Source organism: Somniosus microcephalus, chromosome 18 (assembly GCF_052327205.1).
Source record: "Somniosus microcephalus isolate GS21.2 chromosome 18, FLI_Smic_1.0, whole genome shotgun sequence".
Lineage (NCBI taxonomy): Eukaryota > Metazoa > Chordata > Chondrichthyes > Squaliformes > Somniosidae > Somniosus > Somniosus microcephalus.
In genome coordinates this window covers 9,488,759-9,514,802 of record NC_141004.1, presented here as the reverse complement: position 1 = coordinate 9,514,802, position 26,044 = coordinate 9,488,759, and the positions used below count along the sequence as shown (strand labels likewise).

The following is a 26,044-nucleotide window of genomic DNA, read 5'->3' as shown; positions in this document are numbered from 1 at the left end:
CATAGAGATAGGAACAGGAGTAGGCCATTCGGCCCTTCGAGCCTGCTCCGCCATTCAATGAGATCATGGCTGATCTTCGTCTGAGATCATAGCTGATCTTAGCAGTTCAGTACCCCGTCCCCGCCTTTTCTCCGTAACCCTTAATCCCCTTAGCCTTCAGAAATATATCCAATTCTCTCTTGAAAATATTTATTGAATTAGCCTTCACAGCCCTCTGTGGCAGGGAATTCCACAGGCTCACCACTCTTTGAGTGAAGAAATTCTTCCTCATCTCTGTTTTAAATGATTTGCCCGCTATTTTTAGACTGTGGCCCCTGGTTCTGTGCTCCCCGGCCATTGGAAACATTCTCTCTGAATTCAGCCTGTCCAGGCCTGCCATAATTTTATATGTTTCGATGAGATCCCCTCTCAATCTTCTAAACTCCAGTGAGTACAAGCCCAAACTATTTAATCTCTCTTCGTAGGTCATTCCCGCCATTCCAGGTATCAGCCTGGTGAATCGCCGTTGCACTCTTTCCATGGCAAGAACATCCTTCCGCAGATGGGGCGACCAAAACTGTACACAATACTCCAGATGCGGTCTCACCAGCACCTTGTACAGCTGTAGTAAGGTATCCCTATTCCTATACTCGAACCCCCTTGATATGAAGGCCAACATACCATTTGCCTTCTTAATCGCCTGTTGCACCTGCATGCTCTCCTTCAGTGACTGGTGCACAAGAACACCCAGGTCCCTCTGCACTTCCCCATCTCCCAATCTATTGCCATTTAGATAATAATCTACCCTCCTGTTTTTACCCCCAAAGTGGATAACCTCGCATTTATCCACATTATAGTGCATCTGCCACGTATCCGCCCATTCCCCCAACCTGTCCAAATCGCACTGTAGCCTCCTGACATCCTCATCAGAGCCCACCCCTCCTCCTAGTTTAGTGTCGTCAGCGAATTTGGAAATATTGCATCCAATTCCCTGATCCAGATCATTTATATATATTGTGAACAGCTGGGGTCCCAGGACAGATCCTTGCGGCACCCCGCTGGTCACTGCCTGCCACTCCGAAAACGAGCCGTTTATTCCAACTCTCTGTTTTCTATCCGCCAGCCAGTTCTCTATCCACGTTAATACTTTGCCCCCAATTCCATGAGCCTTAATTTTGCATGATAATCTTTTGTGTGGAACCTTATCGAAGGCTTTCTGGAAGTCAAGGTACACCACATCCACTGGCTCTCCCCCATCTATTTTACCAGTTACTTCCTCAAAAAATTCCAGCAGATTAGTCAAACACGATTTACCCTTTGTAAATCCATGTTGACTCTGTCCGATCTTTTCCCCATTTGTCAAGTGCTCCGCTATTTTATCCTTAATAATGGACTCTAGCATTTTGCCCACAACCGATGTAAGGCTTACTGGTCTATAATTCCCTGCTTTCTCTCTACCCCCCTTTTTAAATATTGGGGTAACATTAGCTACCCTCCAATCCACGGGTACTGTTCCCGAGTCAATGGAGTTCCGGAAGATGATCCTTAGAGCATCTGCTATCTCCAGGGCCACCTCCTTAAGTACCCTAGGATGTAGTTTATCAGGCCCCGGGGATTTGTCGGCCTTCAGTCCCCTCAACTTACCCAACACCATATCCCTAGAGATACTAATTTCTGTCAGCTCCTCTCTCTCATTAGTCCCTATGTTTGCCGATATTCCTGGGAGGTTATTTGTGTCCTCCTTTGTGAATACAGAACCAAAGTATGAGTTTAATTGGTCTGCCATTTCCTTATTCTCCATTATATATTCTCCCGAATCGGACTGCAAGGGACCGACTTGGGATTTTACCAGTCTTCTCCTCCTGATATACCGATAAAAGCTTTTGCAGTCTGTCTTTATGTTTGCTGCAAGTTTACTTTCGTATTCTATTTTCCCCTTCCTGATTAATCCCTTTGTCCTCTTTTGCTGTATCCTGTACTGCCCCCAATCTTCCGGTCTGGTGCTTTTTTTTGCCAGTTGATATGCCCTTTTTTTTGATTTTATGCTGTCCCTAATTTCCCTCGTTATCCACGGTTGAGTCACCTTTTTAGGTTTATTTTTATGCCAAACCGGTATAAACATGTTCTGGAATTCTTCCATTCTATCTTTGAATGCTTGCCATTGTCTCTCCACTGTCAATCCCCCCAGAAACACCACCCAATCAATCTTACCCAATTCCCGTCTCATACCCTCGTAAGTTTCCCTCCAAGTTACACACCATTCCAACTTGGAAATATATCGGCCGATCCTTCGTCGTCACTGGGTCAATATCCTGGAACTCCCTCCCTAACAGCACTGTGGGAGCACCTTCACCACACGGACTGCAGTGGTTCAAGAAGGTGGCTCACCACCACCATCTCAAGGTGCAGTTAGGGATGGGCAATAAATGCTGGCCTTGCCAGCGACGCCCACATGCCAGGAACGAATAAAAAAAAAGGGCTAGTTTAAATTTCTAGCTCAAGTTCAAACTGGCCATTCCTTAGAGTGCCAAACACTTAGTAAAAGCGGATCTGCAAGGTGCAAAGGATGCCGGTGCTCGGGAACTCACTTTATTTACATTACGGGGCAGAGTGCAGTATATCAGCAACATAGGATCATGACACACATTCAGCGCTTCAAAGGTCATGCTGGAAGAAGGTTTTACAGGCGGCAGTGCAGGCTGTGTGTGAGCAAGCTGGGGCAGGGCCCTAGCCCACCCGTGACCAGAACCATCGTGACCTGCAGAGGCTCATGCCCTTGGGCACAGTAATTCACATCTGCCCCTGGCAGTGGGTGTCTTCGACAGTGTGTGGAAGAACCATCTCTTCAGGTGATACTCCAGCAATGCTGCTCATGTCAAACCCTCGTCAAACAGACTTCCAATAGAAATGCTCCATATTGCCACGACTGCCATGTAGCCTTCCTGTTAACTGTCCATCAGACACTCCCCATTTAATTCCCAAAATGCCCATTTTAACACGCATGGACAGTGCCTGTTTCCCTTAGCAGTGAGGTCAATAACCAGGGGGCATCGATTTGAAGTAATTGGTAGAAGGATTAGAGGGGAGTTGAGGAGAACTTTTTCACCCAGAGGGTGGTGGGGGTCTGGAACTCACTGCCTGAAAGGGTGGTGGAGGCAGAAACCCTCATCACATTTAAAAAGTACTTGGATATTCACTTGAAGTGCGGTAACCGACAGGGCTACGGACCAAGAGCTGGAGCGTGGGATGAGGCTGGATAGCTCTTTTTCGGCCAGCACAGACAAGATGGGCCATATGGCCTCCTTCTGTGCCGTAAATGTCTATGATTCTATGCCAATGAGTTTCAGAAACTAAAAATTTAGCCCAGCCCTGACGAATGAATGGGGTCGATTTTTGGGCTTAAATGCAGTGGGAAACTAGCTCAAGTTCTCACACTTGAATAAATGACAAAAAGAAGGCACTTGAATAATTAGGTGCCCGAGCACTCTGTCCCTCCACCCAACTATTACAGAGACACACCAAGAGACAGTTTTATAACACAAGACAGTTATTTTGACAGTTCAGCGGTTATTGCAACACATGCACAAAATCGAGAATACGCCATGGGCAGCTACCAAACCGGAGACTCTACAAACCAAAATGACTGGATTCATTCCAGTGTCAAAACTGCAAGGGACTTGTGATCTGCTGGCAGTGGTGGCATCTAGAGTGTCCGCCAACAGTGACTATTTTAATTAGGGTTTAAACTATCAAACATTCTCTGTAGCTGCTTTTATAGAATAATACAGCATAGGTGACAGCCATTTGGCCCATCAAGCCTGTGCCAGTTCCTTGAAAGAGCTGGCCAATTAGTCCCACTCCCCTGCTCTTTCCCTATAGCCCTGCAAATTCCCCTCCCCCCCCCACCCCCACCCCTCAACTATTTATCCAATTCCCTTTTGAAAGAAAGTTACTATTGAATCTGCTTCCACCGCCCTTTCAGGCAGTGCATTCCAGATCATCATAGCTCACTGTTTTTCCTCATCTTACCTCTGGTCTGGTTCGTTTGCCAATTATCTTAAATCTGTGTCCTCTAGTTACTGACCCTCCTGCCACTGGAGACGGCTTCTCTTTGTTTACTCGATCAAAACCATTCATGATTTTGAACACCTCTATCAAATCTCCTCTTAACCTTCCCTCTTCTAAAGGAGAACAATCCCAGCTTCTCTAGTCTCACCACATAACTGAAGTCCTGCATCCCTGGTACAGGAAACTTTCGATTTACCAGCACCTAAATAACTGGAAATGTCGGTTAACCAGCAATATTCAGGAGTCGGTTCAGGTAACTTTTATTACTTGCACAGCAACAAATGGAGGAAGGCAAGGGTGTGGCTGCAGCTGTTGCTAAGCTACAGAGACGCTTGCAACTTGTGGACATTGTTCTGAAGCTGTTGCTAAGCAACAGGGTTTGTTGCTTTATACGGAGCTCTCAGCTCCGTATCTTTTACTATAGCTTTCGGTTATCCGGAATTTTTGATGAGCCGGCACCACGTCGGTCCCGTCCGTGCCGGATAAAAAAAAGTTTCCTGTACCACTATGTTACAACAATCCAGGGAATTCAAGCACACATCTACACTCGCAAATATAAACGGCCTCCCTTCCAGTGGTAGCACGGTCCCACTTTTCTCTGCCCAAGACAAACCTTCCCCAGGTCCCACACCTTAGCCTTGAATACCTGGCCTCCCTCTAGTTTCGTTCCCATCTCCCCACCGCCCCCCCAATTCACTCTCCAAGCTCATCTCATCCAGGAGACCCACCTCTTGCTTCCTCAACTCCTCTTCCTGGCACCCATGCTAGTTGACATTCTAAATGGTTCCCTAACCACAGGTACTATTCTCCTCCCATTCAAAATCACCGTCATCACCGCCCTCCCTGTTTGAATGTCTAGGGTTTCCTGTTAAAGGCGCTATATAAATGCACGCTGTTGCTGCTGAAGTCAATAAGCATCGAAAAAGAAAGCTCAGTTAATGTCCTGATGAAGGATTTTCCCACAAAACATTAGCTTTTTCCCTTTCAGATGGTGATCAGCTAGCTACCTGTGCACTGTTAGTTTGATGAGGAATTCTAAAATTCAGCAGCTAATCAGTAACCAATGGCAAAACAAGTTCTACAAAAGCCCTCACTTAACTTAACTGAAGAGCGGTAACCTTTAACATGTGTACGGCAGAACCAAAAGCCAAAACCATGGATCTGGGAATTCTACAACATGCCCCCTGCGACTCTATGATTTCTCCGGATCTTTTGTGCTCCCAGCAAACGTCAGTCCACACTATCGGTCTCGAGCTGCACCCTTTTATTATCTTACCTAATATGTTGAATAGATGAACAGTAAGTGCAGAGTGGGCGAGTTTTAAATTCCACGGTTTTGTTGAAGTGCAGTAAGAAGGTGAACCGGTCAAACAAGCCATCCCAGGAAACTACACCCTGCGCTATTGTTAAACCCAGTCAGGGTAGAGGGTAAAGCTCCATTTCCCCCAGTGTGCTTCAACTCCCAACCTCAAAACAGCAGTCTGCTGCAGCAGTATAAACTCTTAAGCGAGAGTGCCAAGTTAGTACCAAGTTGGGGACAATCTTACGCTTGGTACTCACATGAACTGTATTCAGATTGTCCAAACAAGAACCCTTTTTGTCGCCAGAAAGAGGGAATCTTTCATCCCATCCCTCTGCTCTGGTTTCAAACCCTATCAGGTAAAGGGCAGTACTCCCCCTATTATCTATATTAATGTATTAAAAATCTCCATGCACTTCCTGTCAACATTTTCATTATAAATTTTTATGTCCACATTTATAATGGACGCTTCCCATGTAAACTTGTCACACTATAACTGCATTCTCTTATTCCCCCCGAAGTGGTATTGCAGTGCCACCACTTGTGGGAGGGTGTAATTACACAATTAAGTGTCAGCCGCGGCTCACTGGGTCGCACTCTCGCCTCCGAGTCAGAAGGTCGCGGGTTCAAGTCCCACTCCAGAGACTTGAACACAAAAATCTAGGCTGACACTCCCAGTACAGTCCTGAGGGAGTGCTGCACCGTCGGAGGTGCCGTCTTTCAGTTGAGACGTTAAACTGAGGACCCGCCTGCTCTCGCAGGTGGATGTAAAAGATCCCACGGCACAATTTCGAAGAAGAGCAGGGGAGTTCTCCCCGGTTCCTGGCCAATATTTATCCCTCAATCAACACCACTAAAACAGATTAACTGGTCATTATCACATTGCTGTTTGTGGGAGCTTGCTATACACAAGTGACTGCCACATTTCCTACATTACAACAGTGACTACACTTCAAAAGTACTTCATGCGCTTTGGGACATCCTAAGGTCGTAAAAGTTTTTTTTTATAAGTTTACATAGGTCATTCCCGTTATAAATGTGGACACGAATTTATAATGGAAATATTAAAATAAAGACTTTAAAATGGGGACTGAATTACATCTGTGTCCTGGTCTGATTAACCCCTGGACTCTAACCCTGCTCCACCTGAAGACTACACTTGGTCTTAACTCCCAACATCATGGGAGACTTACTATCATAGAAAATAAGAGAGTGAGCATGCATAGCTCAGGGTTCAGGTGATGATGGAGTCTTCGCTACGTTCCTTCCAGTACGGATACCCATCATCTAAAACCCTTCAGGTGTGTTTGTGGCTTCAGCTGCCAAGCCCCAAAGTTCTGGAATTCCCTCCCTAAACCTCTCCGCTCCTCTCTCCTCCTTTAAGACGCTCCTTAAAACAAAGCCCTTTGACCAAACCTTTAGTCACCTATCCTAATATCTCATGTGGCACGGTGCCAAGTTTTGTTTGAAATCGCTCCAGTGAAGCGCCTTGGGACGTTTTACTACGTTAAAGGCGCTGCATAAGTGCAAGTTGTTGTTGTAGCACACTTAGTCAGATGCAGGATGCTATCTACAGATCCAATGTCTGTACGGAGACACCCTTTGACCCTTTTATTCATGCAGAATTATTCCCTTCAACCTCGCTCTGTGCCACAAGTCAAGAGGATGGGCTGAGGACTTCAATAGAATTCAGCCTAAATCCTGCTCCCGTTTAACCGATAGTTTTTTTTTTAAATCTTGTTTCACTCTGGGACTCAAATGTAGAGGATTTCATCCAGCATCTGCCCTGAAACCACAAAATTCCAACTCTCAAATGTTTTACATACCAGTCATTTACAAAATCCAACAACAACCTCTAAACCCTGAACTGTGCTGAAGATTGCTCTCTGAGGTGAGCACTCGACTGTTCTGGGGAGGGTGGCCGTGCTCACTATTGCAGCCCGTCAGTGAAAGAACAAAGCGCTGACAAGCATCTGGTCTTCAAACTTCACTCTTCAAACACTCTTGAAGACCAGGACCTCAAACCCAGCACTAAGCTCATGGTCTACAGGGCAGCAGTGATACCCGCCCTGCTGTATGCCTCAGAGACATGGACCATGTACAGCAGGCACCTCAATGCACTGGAGAGGTACCACCAACGCTGCCTCCGCAAGATCCTGCAAATCCATTGGCAGGATAGGCGCACCAACGTCAGTGTTCTTGCTCAGGCCAACATCCCCAGCATCGAAGCTCTGACCACGCTTGATCAGCTCCGATGGACGGGTCACATTATCCGCATGCCCGATACGAGACTCCCAAAACAAGCACTCTACTCGGAGCTCCGACCCGGCCAGAGAGCCCCAGGTGGACAGAGGAAACGCTTCAAGGATACCCTCAAAGCCTCCTTGAAAAAGTGCAACATCCCCACCGACACCTGGGAATCCCTGGCCCAAGACCGCACAAAGTGGAGGAGAAGCATCTGGGAAGGCGACGAACACCTCGAGTCTCTTCGCCGGGAGCAAGCGGAAGCCAAGCGCAGGCAGCGCAAGGAGCGCAGGTCAACCCAAGCACCCCACCCACCCGCCCCCTTCAACCACCGTCTGCCCCACCTGTGACAGAGACTGTAGGTCCCGCATTGGACTCATCAGTCACCTGAGAACTCATTTTTAATGTGGAAGCAAGTCATCCTCGGTTCCAAGGGACTGCCTAAGAAGAAGGAGAAGAAGAAGACAAGCATCTGGCAGATAGCGTCACGACATGGAGCAGTCTACTCATAACCATTAAGTGCTGCTCTGGGCTGGGGGGGGGTCATTCACCCTACTACTAGAGGAATTGAAATATCTGAGTCACAGGCGAGTGTGTTGCCATATCGCGGGAGTGATAGCATCTAGTTTCAGGTCTGTGATCCGCCATACACTATATTCCTAACGTCACTGTGGGCAAGGGGCAGCGAGCTAAGGGGACAAAGGTGCCCCACTTGAAGAGCAGGGATGGGGGAGGGGGGGGGGAGGAAATGAACAAGGGTCACCCTTGAACTACCATATCAGGGTTAGCTTTCAGAACTTGGCCCACAGTCTGCCCATGCCCCGTCCGATCCTGTGCATGGTATGAGCTGACCTAATAAAGGGGCGGGCAGGAATACCTTTAATAATGAAACAATTGAGCCAGCTGATAGCATAAACTTGTGAGCAATGAAAAAGCCGGTCCTCACATTGTACGACAAGCCCCAGCTTCAGCAAGCACCTTGTGAAACAAAACTATCATCTTGTAACTAATTTTATCCACCGCGTTTGCCCATTTAGCAATAATGAATTGTCACTTCTCCTTTCTTAACTCAGTATATAGACCAGATACAATTTAGCAATAATCTGTCAGGTTTTATAATCCTGGAAACCAGCCTTGCCTTCAGTCAATCTTAGAAAAAATACTGAGTTGCAGCAACTGTCTGAACAATCTGCCAATGTTCACTCTCCCACCAACTGCTCTGTATTTGGAGTGGTTGAGAAATGCATCCTTCATCAACAGAAAGGGAGGCGACTCACTTGCTGTGACAGCGTTTACTGGAGCACTGTATGATATACAGATTATTGCTAGATTGTATCTGATCTAAACTGCCTCGAGAAAGAAGCGAAAATAAACAGGCAAATGCAGTGGATAAAATTAGGTCCAAGATGATGTACTGTAACACCCTGTCGCACTGTCACACCGTCGCACCGTCGCACCCTGTCGCACCGTCGCACCCTGTCGCACCGTCGCACCCTGTCGCACCGTCGCACCCTGTCGCACCGTCGCACCCTGTCGCACCCTGTCGCACCGTCGCACCGTCGCACCCTGTCGCACCGTCGCACCCTGTCGCACCGTCGCACCCTGTCGCACCGTCGCACCCTGTCGCACCGTCGCACCCTGTCGCACCGTCACACCCTGTCATACTGTCTTACGGTAACACTACTGTAAATGGTCATACCATAATACTATGACACTATATACAATAAACTGTCATACTATAGCACAATTCATTAACACTTTTTAATGTCTCCTTCTTCTTCTTAGGCAGTCCCTCAGAACCGAGGATGACTTGCTTCCACATTAAAAATGAGTTCTCAGGTGACTGATGAGTCCAATGCAGGACCTACAGTCTCTGTCACAGGTGGGGCAGACGGTGGTTGAAGGGGCGGGTGGGTGGGGTACTTGGGTTGACGTGCGCTGCCTGCGCTTGACTTCCGCTTGCTCCCAGCAAAGAGACTCGAGGTGTTCGGCGCCTTCCCGGATGCTTCTCCTCCACTTTGTGCAGTCTTGAGCCAGGGATTCCCAGGTGTCGGTGGGGATGTTACACTTTTTCAAGGAGGCTTTGAGGATGTCCTTGAAGCGTTTCCTCTGCCCACCTGGGGCTCTCTTGCCGTGCCGGAGCTCCGAGTAGAGCGCTTGTTTTGGGAGTCTTGTATCAGGCATGCGGACAATGTGACCCGTCCATCGGAGCTGATCGAGCGTGGTCAAAGCTTCGATGCTGGGGATGTTGGCCTGAGCAAGAACACCGACGTTGGTGCGCCTATCTTGCCAATGGGTTTGCAGGATCTTGCGGAGGTAGTATTGGTGGTACCTCTCCAGTGCTTTGAGGTGCCTGCTGTAAATGGTTCATGTCTCTGAGGCATACAGCAGGGCGGGTATCACTGCTGCTCTGTAGACCATGAGCTTAGTGCCGGGTTTGAGGTCCTGGTCTTCAAACACTCTCTTCCTCAAGCGACTGAAGGCTGCTCTTGCACACTGAAGGCAGTGTTGGACATGGTCGTCGATGTCTGCCCTTGTTGACAGTAGGCTCCTGAGGTATGGAAAGTGGTCCACGTTGTCCAAGGCCTTGTCGTGGATTTTGATAATCGGGGGGCAGTACTGTGTGGCGGGGGCAAGTTGGTAGAGGACCTTTGTCTTATGGATGTTTAGTGTAAGGCCCTTGCTCTCGTACACTTCGGTGAAGGTGTTGACGATGGTTTGGAGTTCGACCTCCGAGTGAGCGCAGACGCAAGCGTCGTCTGCATACTGTAATTCGATGACAGAGGGTGGGACGACCTTGGATCTGGACTGGAGGCGACGGAGGTGGAACAGTTTCCCGTTTGTTCTGTAAATTAGCTTCACTGCAGCGGGGAGCTTACTGAGGGTGAGATGGAGCATTGCAGCAAGGAAGATCAAGAAGAATGTTGGTGCGATGACACAGCCTTGCTTGACCCCGGTTCGTGCGTGAATTGGATCTGTGGTGGAACCGTTGGTCAGGATCATGGGTTGCATGTCGTCGTGAAGCAGGCGGAAGATAGTGACAAACTTTTGAGGGCAGCCGAATTTGAGGAGGACACTCCATAATCCCTCACGGTTGACAGTGTCGAAGGCCTTTGTGAGATCAAAGGCGGCCATGTACAGGTTGGTGCTGTTCCCTGCATTTCTCTTGTAATTGACATGCGGTGAAGATCATGTCCATTGTGCCCCTTAGTGGGCAGAATCCACATTGCGACTCTGGGAGGAGCTCTTCAGCCACTGGGAGAAGGCGATTGAGGAGGATTCTTGCGATCACTTTCCCTGTGGCAGACAGCAGGGAAATTCCTCTGTAATTACCACAATCAGACCTGTCACCTTTCTTGAAGATGGTCACAATTACAGCGTCTCTGAGGTCCCCTGGCATGCTCTCCTCCTTCCAGATAAGAGAAATGAGTTCACGAATTCGCACCAGTCGTGCTTCTCCGCCATGCTTTAGTGCCTCGGCGGGGATTCCATCTGCTCCCGAGGCCTTGTTGTTCTTCAGTTGTCGGATGGCCTTTTCAACCTCATGCCGGGCTGGGGTTGTGCTGAGATGGTGGCGGGTAGCATGCTGTGGGATGGAGTTGAGGACACTCATGTCGAAGACAGAGTCATGGTTAAGGAGATTTTCGAAGTGCTCCTTCCAGCGGGCACTGACTGCTTCTCTGTCCTTGATGAGTACCTCTCCGTTCTTGGCCCGCAGTGGGGAAGGGCCTTGGGTGCTTAGGCCGTAGATGGTCTTGACTTAATGTAACACCATATGGTCATACTATATACAGTGCTATCATACTTAACACTATACTGCCATGCTGTATTCGGTGACTGTCATACTATAACAATATATGCTGTTAATTGTAACACTATATATCGTTATGTTGTAAGAAGTCACAAAATTCACAAGTCTCTAATATGTCCTGAGGGAGAGCAGAAAGGATGAAAACAATTCCCCATCTGCACAAAACACATAATTCCAACATAAGCACACACACACACCCCAGGTCCCAGGTGTCTCGCTAATAAGCATGTGTGAAAAGTCACTAGTAGGCAAATTGGGAGGAAATGTTTAATTTCAAGTAATCCAAACAAGTGACTGGTATTACCTACAAAACAGACCAAGCTTATTCAAAAGCAAAATACTGTGGTTGCTGGAATCTGAAATAAAAAACAGAAAATGCTAGAACCAGCACCTCATCTTTTGATTTAGCACTTCACAGCCTTCCAGACTCAACATGATTCTGCTATTTCTATTTACACCTCTTCTAAATCCTTTCGGCTTTTAATCTCTCCCGTCTGCACACAGTACTCCAGATGTGGTCTCACCAAGGCCCTGTACCACATTTGACCCCTTGTGACCCCACCTCATTGTTCTTTGATGTAATGTTTTCCTGACTGACCTGTTTGGACACCATTCACACCTTTGATTGCTGTGATTATCTCTCTGCCGAGGTGTGATAAAGGGCAGTTAGAAAGATTACCTGTAATCATCTGGCAGTGTTCTCTGACTATATATGCTGTGCCTGTATGCATCTCTTCACTTCACCTGACGAAGGAGCAGCGCTCCGAAAGCTTGTGATTTCAAATAAAGCTGTTGGACTATAACCTGGTGTTGTGTGACTTCTCACATTTGTCCACCCCAGTCCAACACCGGCATCTCCACATCATGACCACTGTAGTAAGACATCCTTGCTCCTGTACTCAAATCCTCTTGCAATGAAGGTCAACATATCATTTGCCTTCCTAACTGCTTGCTGCACCTGCATGTTTGCTTTCAGTGACTGATGTACAAGGACACCCAGGTCCCTTTGTACATCAACATTTCCCAATCTAGCACCATTTAAATAATACTCTACCTTTCTGTTTTTCCTACTGAAGTGGATAACTTCACATTTATCCATGTTATACTGCATCTGCCATGTATTTGCCCACTCACTCAACTTGTCTAAATCGCCTTGAATCCTCTTTGCATCCTCCTCACAACTCACAATCCCACCTAGTTTCGTGTCGTCAGCAAACTTGAAAATATTACATTTGGTTCCCTCATCCAAATCATTGATATATATTGTGAATAGCTGGGGCCCAAGCACTGATCCCTGCGGTACCCCACTAGTCACCGCCTGCCACCCCGAAAAAGATCCATTTATTCCTACTCTGTTTCCTGTCTGTCAACCAATTTTCAATCCATGCCAGTATATTAGCCCCAATTCCATGTGCTTTAATTTTGCACACTAACCTCTTATGTGGGACTTTATCAAAGGCCTTCTGAAAATCCAAATACACCACATCCAGTGGTTCTCCCTTATCTATTCTACCAGTTACATCCTCAAAAAACTCCAATAGGTTTGTCAAACACAATTTCCCTTTCATAAATCCATGTTGACTTTCTGTCTAATCCCGTTGATATTTTCTAAGTGTCCTGTTATCACATCCTTTATAATAGACTCTAGCATTTCCCCTACTACCGATGTTAGGCTAACCGGTCTCTCTCCCTCCTTTTTTCGATAGTGGGGTTACATTTGCCACCCTCCAATCTGCAGGAACTGTTCCATAATCTATAGAATTTTGGAAGATGACAACCAATGCATCCACTATTTCCATGGCTACCTCTTTTAGTACTCTGGGATGCAGATTATCAGGCCCTGGGGATTTATCAGCTTTCAGTTCCATTAATTTCTCCAGCACTATTTTTTTACTAATACTAATTTCCTTTAATTCCTCCTTCTCACTAGACCCTTGGTTCCCTAGCATTTCTGGGAAGTTATTTGTGTCCTCTACCGTGAGGACAGAACCAAAGTATTTGTTTAATTGCTCTGCCATTACCTTGTTCCCCATTATAAATTCTCCTGTTTCTGACTGTAAGGGACCTACATTTGTCTTCACTAACCTTTTTCTTTTTACATAGAAAGGATATACGTGCCATAGAGGGAGTGCAGCGAAGGTTTACCAGACTGATTCCTGGGATGGCAGGACTGTCGTATGAGGAGAGATTGGGTCGACTAGGCCTGTATTCACTAGAGTTTAGATGAGAGGGGATCTCATTGAAACGTATAAAATTCTGACAGGCCTAGACAGACTGGATGCAGGGAGGCGGTTTCCCCTGGCTGGGGGGGACTAGAACGAGGGGTCACAGTCTCAGGATATGGGGACATTTAGGACTGAGATGAGGAGAAATTTCTTCATTCAGAGGGTGGTGAACCTGTGGAATTCTCTACCACAGAAGGCAGTGGGGGCCAAGTCACTGAAAATATTTAAGAAGGAGATAGATAGATTTCTAGACACAAAAGGCATCAAGGGGTATGGGGAGAGAGCGGGAATATGGTATTGAGATAGAGGATCAGCCATGATCATACTGAATGGCGGAGCAGGCTCGAAGGGCCGAATGGCCGACTCCTGCTCCTATGTTTCTATGTCTTCCACCCGATAACAAACCTGCCCTTTTGTTCTTTCCTCCCCTCCATCCTGCCCCTGCCACTGCTTAAAAACCTGTTACATCTCAAACTTTTTCCAGTTCTGATGAAAGGTCATCGACCTGAAACGTTAACTCTGTTTCTCTCTTCACAGATGCTGCCTGACCTGCAGAGTATTCCCAGCATTTTTTGTTTTTATTCCAAGCTTATTCAAGCCACGTTCATACAACCACCAAACATGTGATGCATTATTGCAGAGCTCAGCAGCAATTTTACTGACAAATCAGAGATTTTTGTGATGGTAATCTGTGGATGTATTTTTCCCTACCAATATTCTAGGCCTGCCCTTCTGAAGATGGTGACTCAGCGCTGGGGTACAATTCCACTGGTGTTGATTGGATGTAGCGCCCCCCCCCAAATGGCCACACTTGACAGTGGGCATCGGTCGGCTATTCAACAACAGGGGGCATCAAGCAAAATCCACATAAGCACCAGCGGAGCACATACAAATATAGGACGCCAACCATTAAAGGCCTTTGCAGTCAGCAGCTCCCAGCATCACACCAACAGCTGCTTTCTAATTAAACAGCTGTAACATCTGTCAGAACACACTTGCTGAAATCTTGGGGTATAATTACTCACGAGTTAACTGAAACTTCTTGTAGCAAAATCTAAGGGGATGGTGAGCAGCTGTTGATTCGGAGGGAATAGTCCAATGTGGTGGCCACATGTGACTAATTGGGAATCCAGGTGTGGAAAATTGTATTTCTGATCAGTAAATAAAAAAATGTAATAGACACTGTCCTTGGGCCATGTGAACTCAATACTCATATTCGCACGGCGTGTGCGCATGAACTTTAAACTCATTGTGTGTTAGTGGGTGAAATGTTGAGATGAAAAGCAGAGTGTGCGAGTTTTTTTTGGATCATCGTGAGTGCTTTACTTCCTTGGTTACTGAATGGTGCTAGATGTTTGTGAAGTAAATATACACGTGTGAGGTACACTTATCTGGATTGTGTGGGTGTATGCAAGGTGTTTTCGACTAATAATGAGTGCATGCGGCTAGAACGGTGTCGTCCTAGTCACACCTGTGGATGGTCAGTGATTTCTATTGGACAACAGCTTGCGCCTTTAACATAGGAAAACATCTTCACAGAAGCGTAAAAACCATCTGGGTTCAGATGTTGCACGTCTGGGTTCGGATTGCGCCGGTGTTTTTGTTGTACACAAGAAAGAACTTGCATTTCTATAGCGCCTTTCACGACCTCAGGACCTCCCAAAGTGCTTTACAGCCAATGAAGTGCCTTTGAAGTACAGTCACTGTTGTAATGCAAGGACAACACTGGATTCGGAGACAGCACCAACACATCAAACGGAGTCAGTAAAATCAGAGGGAATGTTCGATCAGCCAACCTCCTGTCTGGTAAATTGACCCCATCAAATTCCCCCAAATTACACAAAACTGATTTTCCATCTGTTCTCTCCATTCTTTTTCCTGGCATTTTCAAGGAGTGAATCACTTGAATTCTCTCAAGTCCTTTTATAGAAATCCCTCTCCACCCCCAACCCACTGACAGCAAACACAGCTCCTTCCCCACCCACCCCCTCCCTGCACTATTTTTCCAGTCATTCCTGCCAGCTTGTCATGAAGGCGTGTCGGAGGGAACAAAGATCGGCTGCTGACTGTAGACCAGCAGGGAACTGCCAAGCCAAACCTGGCTGGAAATGCAGCAAATCTCAACGGCGCTTGCCACAAAATGGAAGCGTTTATGTCAGGGGATGGGCACGGTTCTAACCCAAGGCTCCAGCCTCGGAGCACAGCCAGAGATAAGCACATGGTTTGCACATTTCCCCGGCTCTGCGATGCCGAGCTCTCAATGGAACCATTTTGAACAGACTGTGCAAATTAATAATACGTATTAATAATGCGTAACAAAGAAAAATGCAGTCCTTCCACTCGATGGGATGGCTTTTAAAAAAAAATTATATATATAATAATGTAATGAATAAAAATAGGAAACGCTCCGTTTGCGGCGGGGCCAATACCTACAGGAAGAGTCGATGTTAAACATGTCTGGTGCAGGGACGCGTTGCAAGAAGCAAGTACCATCAAGTCGGAAGATCCAGGCAAAGGGAGAAAAAACCAGGCTCTTTTTTTTGAAGACGCCTTTTTTCTGAGTCACAGATGCCTCCAGATCTCTCGCACAGGAACAGAGCTGGGGCCGTCTCTCGCCTGAATGGCGATGGAAAGGAAACTGAGCGAGACTGGGCGGGGTGGTGGTGGGGGGTTGTTACTTTGCCCTCCCACTTTGAGAGCCACACACACAGAGTTTAGAGAGTCCGTCTGGCAGCGATGCTGGAGAAAGAGGACTGTCTGGCAGAGCAGACCACGTACAGAGAAGCAATATCTGGAACTGATCGGAAACACAAACAGCGTGGGCAGTGCAAAGCGCAGAACGCACTGGGGAGGAGGAAGAGAGAGAGGGAGGGAGGCTGCTGGAGCCACGTTTACTGTCTGCTTGCGGTCGATCACGCTAGCCCATTAGAAAAAGAAAACTAACGCTGATTAAAAAGGACGCTAGCCCGAAGGTTCAAGTGGTCGATGCAATGTGTGTGTGGCACTGAGCCACACACACACACACAAAGGTCCTGAGCTAGCACCACAGTCTGCTCTCAGCTGTGGTGTGGAGATGCCGGAGTTGGACTGGGGTGGACAAATGTAAGAAGTCACACAACACCAGGTTATAGTCCAACAGCTTTATTTGAAATCACAAGCTTTCGGAGCGCTGCTCCTTCTTCAGGTGAAGAAGGAGCAGCGCTCCGAAAGCTTGTGATTTCAAATAAAGCTGTTGGACTATAACCTGGTGTTGTGTGACTTCTTACATTTGCTCTCAGCTGGTCAGTGGCAACAATTAGTATGCCAAGAATATGCTTCAGAATCTGATCTGTGCTGAGTTTGCCTGGATGAACATCTGGTCTGGGGTGCAGGCTTCAAACCTGTAGCTGTCTAGCGACAGAGTGGCTCGATTCCACCTTCCAGGCGGTGTTCTTGACTCTCATCTTCAATACAGACTTTAAAAAAATATTCTTTCCATTTAGGCCGGAGTGTGACTGCTCACAATATATACCAACAACAGCTTGTGTTTATAAGGGTACTGAATTTGGATGATCAGCCATGATCTCATTGAATGGCGGAGCAGGCTCGAAGGGCCGAATGGCCGACTCCTGCTCCTATCTTCTATGTTTACTGATCTGAATCATAGATTCTTGCAGCACAGAAGGAGGCCATTCGGCCCATGGTCTCTGTTCCGGCTCTTTGAACAAGCTATCCAATTTGTTCCACTCCCCTCTGCTCTTTGCCCACAGACCTGCATTTTTTTTTCCTTTTCAAGTATTTATCCAATTCCCTTTTGAAAGTTACTGTTGAATCTGCTTCCTTCCACCGCCCTTTCAGGCAGCGCATTCCAGATCATAACTCAATTGAGTAAAAACAAATTCTCAACTCCCCTCTGGTTCTTTTGCCAATTACCTTCAATCTGTGTCCTCCGATTACCGATCCTCCTGCCAGGGCAAACAGTTTCTCCTTATTTTGAACACCTCTATTAAATCGCCCCTTAACCGTCTCTGCTCTAAGGAGAACAACCCCAGCTTCTCCAGTCTCTCCACATAACTGAAGTCCCTCATTCCTGGACCCATTCTGGTAAATCTTCTCTGCACCCTCGCCAAGACCTTTGTTTGGGGGTGTTAACTACAGTTTGGGCAGTATAATTGGCACCGAGGCAAGAGAGGGGAAATTATCAGTCAAGATTCCCAAGCCAATCAGTATAAAGTGACCCCGATGGAAAGTGCATGTGTGAATATTGGCTGATTGCAGGTTCCGGCTCTGGTGTGACACCCCCCACAGAGGAATAGCCAGCCAATACGCCCTGTCTGTGCTCATACATGAAGAACGACCACTTAGGCAGGCAGGATCTGCAGAACCATAAGCCAACATGACTCACCATCTTCAGGAAAGGAAGGGGAAAAATTGAAGAGAGAAATTAATCAATCTCATTTTTTTGTTTGTATGTTGTAGAGATGGTCGGCCAAGTTACACTTTCCAAAAAAATGTCTTTGCTGCTGGCAGCTTTCATGGCAGACGTTTGCCAGCTTGGGAGCACTCAATCTGGGTAATGAGTGACAGGACACACTGATAGGTTAGTGATTGTGACATGGATGATTACCAAGAACTAGCAGTCAGTATGTTTTAGTTAGATCACAGATTACAATATGGTGAAGAACTGCCATATACACAAGCTTTGCAATTCATGTCGTCAGTGGCTCCTCCACAATAGCATTGCTTTTTCAAAAAAATAAATTCAATTCAGAATGAATGATGACTGTGAGTCTCACCAGCACTGCGAATCGCAGGACTACAAACGTTTACAGCACCATTCAGACCATTGCGTCTGTGCCAGCTCTTTGCTAGAGCAAGCCAAGACTAACTGCACTGCCCGCTATCTCTCCACAGCCCGGTACCTTCCTCTGCTTCAAATATTGATCCAATTTTCCTTTAAAAGAATGTAATGGTCTCGTTAACCATACCTTGTGAAAAAGCATTCCATGCTTCAGCTACCCATCTTTTCCCATTCACTCTATCAAAGCCCTTCATAGTTTTAAAAACAAGATACAAAGAAAGAACCAACATTAAAAATGAAGTACAGAGGGAGTATTACATGGGTTATGATATTGCAAATAGCTGACCCCAGGATTACACAGGTGATTGGACCAACATGTCCCCACAATGTTAGCATTACTCATGGCCACACTCGGGGATACTGAAGCTAACACAGTGCCAGGACAAGCCCAGAACCAGGAAGACAATCTTTACTCTTGTGCCAATACTGGACATTACAGGATAAAATGGTCAGGCCGGACTTCACACCACCATTGCTCTTCATCACCAATAACTTCCTCACTAACAGGGTACAACCTCAATACCCTGCTCCAGTCTCAGCCGAGCTTCAAATCTCACATCTACTCCATCACCAAGACCGACTAGTTTCCCCTCCAAAAACATTACCCAGCTCTGTCCCTACCTCACCTCTGCTGCCAGTGAACCCATATCCACAAGTTTGTCACTGCCAGGTTTGACTTCTCCAATGCTTCACCCTACACGAACCTTCAGCTCAATCCGTGTTCCAGTCTGGACTCAGCCTTACTCACACATCACCTCAGTACTCACTGATCTCCATTACCTCTATCTCCCAGCGCATTCTTTCAGAGTCCTCGCCATCTTCATAATCCGCCCCCACCCCACGATCCAACTCTGCATCCTCTCCAAGCTCGACGCACAAACCTCAGCAATCTGTGTCTGGATTACAGTGGGCTCCTCCCCCCTCCACTCCACCACTTGTGGCACAGGTTTCAGCCAGTGCTCTCTTAAGTTCTCTTCCTACTCCCTCCACCTTGACGCATCGCTCTCAACCTTCAAAAACATCCTCCAGATCTACCTTTGGTCACCTCCCCAACTCTTCTTAAACGCCTGCTGTCGCAACACACATTGCTTCAAGCTGTTGTCATTAGAGAGTGTCCAGGAGCAGAGACTTTGGCTGATTGGTCTCATCCTTGCCCCAGGGACACTGGTCCTTAATGTGCCTTAGCTGAGATCACCTTACTCAGCATGTTCTACTGGAATTAAACCCACAGCTAAAAATCAAAATACTGGTTCCCGTTCAGAAACTGAGGAACAGAAAATTATTCAAAGAATTTCACTGAGTACACGGGTAAAGAAAATGCTGTGGAAATGCTATATTCACTAAAATAGCTCACTGAAATCGTGAATGCAAGCAGAAAATCTTCATTCTACTTGCAAGTTATCAAAATTTAAATCTATTTCTAATTGTTAGTCTCACTGAGAAGTTTTTCTCCTGAAATTCAGACAGTATTTGACTTTTCATTTTTATTCTTGTCAGATAGAAAAAGCGTTGTTTCTGTACTACTAGCGGTAGTAGCAGGTTCCCCGATCTCTTCCAGCGATGGTGTGATAGAATGTTTTACTACTCACTCAAATCCACTGGGAGCAGAGGCAGAGACACCGAAAGGCCCACGAATCATGGCTCAGGCCCAGTACTCATGTTTAAATCCACCTCCCGAAGCTGCGCTGATTTCTTTCCGACAACTATTCACTGCACTTCCCCCAGTCACTGGACTGGAACGACCTGCATTTGAGATTCAATGCGTTGCCACCGCCGCCGAGATAACTTGGAAATAATTCATGAATCAGCGGAGATGTGAGGAGATAAATGGAACTCCACAGACAGGTAACCGTCACCGAAAAATAGTGGATAAATTAGAATGAAAATCTGAAGCAGAGGAAGATACAGGACTATGGGGAGAGAGCGGGGCAGTGGGATTAGTTTGGGATTGATACAGGGCTATGGGGAGAGAGTGGGGCAGTGGGATTAGTTTGGGATTGACACAGGGCTATGGGGAGAGAGTGGGGCAGTGGGATTAGTTTGGGATTGATACAGGGCTATGGGGAGAGAGCGGGGCAGTGGGATTAGTTTGGGATTGATACAGGACTATGGGGAGAGAGTGGGGCAGTGGGATTAGTCTGGGATTGATACAGGGCTATGGGGAGAGAGTGGGGCACTGGGATTAGTTTGGGATTGATACAGGGCTATGGGGAGAGAGCGGGGCAGTGGGATTAGTCTGGGATTGATACAGGGCTATGGGGAGAGAGTGGGGCAGTGGGATTAGTCTGGGATTGATACAGGGCTATGGGGAGAGAGTGGGGCACTGGGATTAGTTTGGGATTGATACAGGACTATGGGGAGAGAGTGGGGCAGTGGGATTAGTCTGGGATTGATACAGGGCTATGGGGAGAGAGTGGGGCACTGGGATTAGTTTGGGATTGATACAGGGCTATGGGGAGAGAGTGGGGCACTGGGATTAGTCTGGGATTGATACAGGGCTATGGGGAGAGAGTGGGGCAGTGGGATTAGTCTGGGATTGATACAGGGCTATGGGGAGAGAGTGGGGCACTGGGATTAGTTTGGGATTGATACAGGGCTATGGGGAGAGAGCGGGGCAGTGGGATTAGTCTGGGATTGATACAGGGCTATGGGGAGAGAGTGGGGCAGTGGGATTAGTCTGGGATTGATACAGGGCTATGGGGAGAGAGCGGGGCAGTGGGATTAGTTTGGGATTGATACAGGGCTATGGGGAGAGAGTGGGGCACTGGGATTAGTTTGGGATTGATACAGGGCTATGGGGAGAGAGCGGGGCAGTGGGATTAGTCTGGGATTGATACAGGGCTATGGGGAGAGAGTGGGGCAGTGGGATTAGTCTGGGATTGATACAGGGCTATGGGGAGAGAGTGGGGCAGTGGGATTAGTCTGGGATTGATACAGGGCTATGGGGAGAGAGCGGGGCAGTGGGATTAGTCTGGGATTGATACAGGGCTATGGGGAGAGAGCGGGGCAGTGGGATTAGTTTGGGATTGATACAGGGCTATGGGGAGAGAGCGGGGCAGTGGGATTAGTCTGGGATTGATACAGGGCTATGGGGAGAGAGCGGGGCAGTGGGATTAGTCTGGGATTGATACAGGTCTATGGGGAGAGAGCGGGGCAGTGGGATTAGTTTGGGATTGATACAGGGCTATGGGGAGAGAGCAGGGCAATGGGATTAGTTTGGGATTGATACGGGGCTATGGGGAGAGAGCGGGGCAGTGGGATTAGTCTGGGATTGATACAGGGCTATGGGGAGAGAGCGGGGCAGTGGGATTAGTCTGGGATTGATACAGGGCTATGGGGAGAGAGCGGGGCACTGGAATTAATTTTGGTACAGAGCTAGCACAAACACGATGGGCCGAAAAGTCTCCTTCTGTGCTATAAACTAAAATCGAAGATCTTTTCAAACCCACAAAAATCTTATGAGGTGCTCCAAAGTTATTATAAGTCAGAGATCGTAGACAGAGTCTGCCACATAGATAGCCTGAGTTCCGGTGATGAGCGAGAGAATAAATACTGTCTGAATTTCAGGAGAAAAACTTCTCAATGAGACTAACAATAGTGGAACATGGAGGATAAACTACTTCCAAAGTCAGATGTTTACTGCTGTAGGTTTCATGCATTACCAGCGGAGGTATCCTAGTATTTTAACCGCAATTCTCTGAATGCTTATTTCATTTGGAGCTCTGCTCTAGCCAGTTTGGTACAGATTTAGGGCATCCAATAATGACACTGCTGAGCAGAGTTACTGTGTCAAGGCACTATTGGGTTCACAGTAATAGTGATCAGGTCCAAAGGCAGGACAGACAATGGAACACCACCAGTAACTTTGCTCCAGACAGTGAGGGGCATCACAGCCCAATCCCAAACTCAAGGCCAACACTCTTACATAGGATTTACAGCACAGAAGCAGGCCATTCGGCCCAACTGGTCCGTGCTGGTGTTTCTGCTCCACACGAGCCTCCTTCCACCCCTCTTCATCTCACCCTCTCAACATATCCTTCTATTCCTTTCTCCCTCATGTGATTATCTAGCTTCCCCTTAAATGCATCAATATGCTACACACCTCAACGACTCCATGTGGTAGCGAGTTCCACATTCTGAGTAGAGAAGTTTCCCCTGAATTTCTTACTGGATTTATTCGTGACTCTCTTAGATTTATGAGCCCCTAGTTCTGGTCTCCCCCACAAGTGGAAATATCTGCTCTACATCTACCCTATCGAACCCCTTCATAATGTTAAAGACCTCGATCAGGTCATCCCTCAGCCTTCTCTTAGTTCTGGTATCATCCTTGTAAATCTTTTTTGCACCTTCTCCAGTGCCTCTATATCCTTTTTGTAATATGGAGACCAGAACTGCGCACAGTACTGTAAGTGTGGTCTAACCTAGGTTCTATACAAGTGTAATATAACTTCTCTGCTTTTCAATTAAATTCCTCTAGAAATGAACCCCAGTGCTTTGTTTGAATGTTTTATGGCCTTGTTAATCTGTGTTGCTACTTTTAATGATTTGTGAATCTGAACCCCTCGATCCTTTTGCTCCTCTACCCCATTTAGACCCTTATTTCTCAGGAAGTATGTTGCCTCCTTATTTCTGCTACCAAAATGCACCCTCACACTTAGCTAGATTAATATAGAGGTCTGGATGGAATTCGGTGCTCGCCAGTGCGTGCTTCTCCAGTCCATTAAAACGATTGGGGTGGGGTGGGGCGGTCGGCGAATAGCAGGCCCCACGTGAAGTGTGACTTGGGCAAGTGGAACTATACCTCAGCAGGGAGTTGAGAACAAAAGAAAACGTGCTTCCCATGAGAGGAATGAGGAAAGGTGGGGGGGAATAGAAATACTGTGCTTACAGTTACACTTCCCATCAGAAAGGAGAAGTGCCTTTGAACATTTGGTATTATTTATAAGTCTTGTCGTGTTACCAGACCTGATTTTATATGCTGTGCTCAGTCGAGTGTCCCACCTCAGGAGCATAAGAACTAGGAGCAGGAGGAGGCCATTCGGCCCCTCGAGCCTGCCCCGCCATTCAATAAGATCATGACTGATCTGATCCCACCCGCTCCCCATAACCCTCGACTCCCCTGTAGCTCAAATATATGTCTATCTCAGCCCTGAATATATTCAATGACTCCGCCTCCACAGCTCTCTGGGGTAGAGAATTCCAAAGATTCACAACCCTCAGAAGAAATTCCTCATCTCCGTTTTAAATGGGTGCCCCCTTATCCTGAAACTATGCCCCCTAGTTCTAGATTTCCCCACGAGGGGAAACATCCTCCCTGCATCTACCTGTCCAGCCCCCTAAGAATCTTATCACCTCTCATTCTTCTAAACTCCAAGAAGTATCGGCCCAACCTGCTCAACCTTTCTTCACAAGACAACCCCTTCATCTCAGGGATCAACCTCGTGAACCTTCTCTGAACTGCCTCCAATGCAAGAATATCCCTCCTTAAATAAGGAGACCAAAACTGCACGCAGTGCTCCAGGTGTGGCCTCACCAGCGCCCTGTACAGTTGTAGCAAGACTTCCCTACTTTTATACTTCATTCCCTTTGCAATAAAGGCCAACATTCCATTTGCCTTCCTAATTACTTGCTGTACCTGCATGCTAACCTTTTGTGTTTCATGTACGAGGACACCCAGATCCTTCTGTACCGCAGCATTCTGTAGTCTCCATTTAAATAATAATTTTGCTTTTTTATTTTTCCTACCAAAGTGGATAACCTCACATTTTCCCACATTATACTCCATCTGCCAAATTCTTGCCCACTTACTTAACCTATCTATATCCCTTTGCAGACTCCTTGTGTCCTCCTCACAACTTGCTTTCCCACCTATCTTTGTATCATCAGCAAATTTGGCTACAGTGCACTCGGTCCCTTCATCCAAGTCATTAATATAGATTGTAAATAGTTGAGGCCCCAGCACTGATCCCTGTGGCACCCCACTAGTTACAGTTTGCCAACCTGAAAATGACCCATTTATCCCGACTCTCTGTTTTCCGTTAGTTAGCCAATCCCCTATCCATGCTAATATATTACCCCCAACCCCGCTCTTATCCTGTGCAGTAACCTTTTATGTGGCACCTTATCGAATGCCTTCTGGAAATCCAAATACACCACATCTACTGATTCCCCTTTATCCAACCGCTCGTTACATCCTCAAAGAACTCTAATAAATTTGTCAAACACGATTTCCCTTTCATAAAACCATGTTGACTCTGCTTGATTGTCTTATGATTTTCTCAATGTCCTGCTGTTACCTCCTTAATAATGGATTCCAGCATTTTCCCAATGACAGATGTTAGGCTAACTGGCCTATAGTTTCCTGCTTTCTGTCTCCCTCCTTTCTTGAATAGTGGCATTACATTTACGGTTTTCCAATCCGCTGGGACCGCTCCAGAATCCAGGGAATTTTGGTAGATTACAACCAACCCATCCACTATCTCTGCAGCCACCTCTTTTAAGACCCTAGGATGCAGGCCATCAGGTCCAGGGAACTTGTCAGCCTTTAGTCCCATTAGTTTACCTAGTACTTTTTCTCTAGTGATAGTCACATACTGGCCTTGGAGGGTGTCCAGCAACGATTCAGCAGATGGTGCCTGGGATGAAGGGACTTAGCTATGGTGAGAATATGGGCTTTGTTCATTGCAAATGAGGAGGTTAAGGCGTAGCCTGGTTCAGGTGCTTAAAATAATGAAGGGAATTGATGGGGTAGATAGGGAATGACTCTTCCTTCTGGTGGGGAATCCACGACAAAGGGACAGAATCATAGAATGTTAACTAAACTGGTTAAAAGGGAATCCAGGAAAAACTTCTTGACACAAAGTTATGAGAATGGGGAACACACTGCCAGGGAACACTCTGCTGCAGAAGACCATAGATGCAGTGACAATTAAAGTGTTTAACAGGAGATAGATATTGGAGAAGGGATATGGAGAAAGGGCAAGGAATTGGAATTAAAAAGATAGAGCTGCCGTGAATAACAAATTGGCGGAGCAGGCTCGATGGGCCAAATGGCCGACTACTGTTTATATATTTCCCTCTCATCAGCTGTGAAATAGTATTCGTGGGTCATTTTCGGGTTGGCAGGCTGTAACAAGTGGGGGTATCGCAGGGATCAGTGCTTGGGCCTCGGATATTCACAATCTATATCAATGATTTGGATGAGGGGACCAAATGTAATATATCCAAGTTTGCTGATGATACAAAGCTGGGTGGCAATCTAAGTTGTGAGGAGGATGCAAGGAGGCTTCAAGGGGATATAGACAGGCTAAGTGAGTGGGCAAGAACATGGCAAATGGAATATAATGTGGAGAATACTTACCATAGAGGGAGTGCAACAAAGGTTCACCAGACTGGTTCCTGGGATGGGGGGATTGTCCTATGAGGAGAGATTGAGTAGACTAGGCCTATATTCTCTGGAGTTTAGAAGAATGAGAGGTGATCTCATTGAAACATACAAAATTCTTACAGGGCGTGACAGGGTAGATGCAGGGAGGATGTTTCCCCCTGGCTGGGGAGTCTAGAACCAGGGGTCACAG

General features: G+C 46.9%; 1 protein-coding gene and 1 non-coding gene across 15 annotated transcripts in view; one reads left to right on the top strand and one right to left on the bottom strand.

Annotated features, from left to right (window-relative positions):
* The window catches only part of LOC147105014 (suppressor of tumorigenicity 7 protein homolog), a 179,296-nt gene that overhangs the window by 134,790 nt on the left and 18,462 nt on the right, over nucleotides 1-26,044 (bottom strand). For 2 of the 14 annotated variants that reach the window (XM_086011017.1, XM_086011019.1), the window contains exon 1: nucleotides 16,061-16,429. The exons of 11 other annotated variants lie outside the window; for them this stretch is intronic. In XM_086011017.1, the coding sequence (XP_085867143.1) occupies nucleotides 16,061-16,082 (22 nt within the window). In that variant the 5' untranslated portion in view covers nucleotides 16,083-16,429. Of the gene's footprint in view, nucleotides 1-16,056; nucleotides 16,430-26,044 lie in introns of those variants that run through there. One more of the 14 variants, XM_086011027.1, reaches the window with a different exon arrangement.
* On the top strand, nucleotides 16,969-17,053 carry trnastop-uca (transfer RNA opal suppressor (anticodon UCA)). Its single transcript has one exon. It is a non-coding gene; the product is annotated as a tRNA-Sec (tRNA).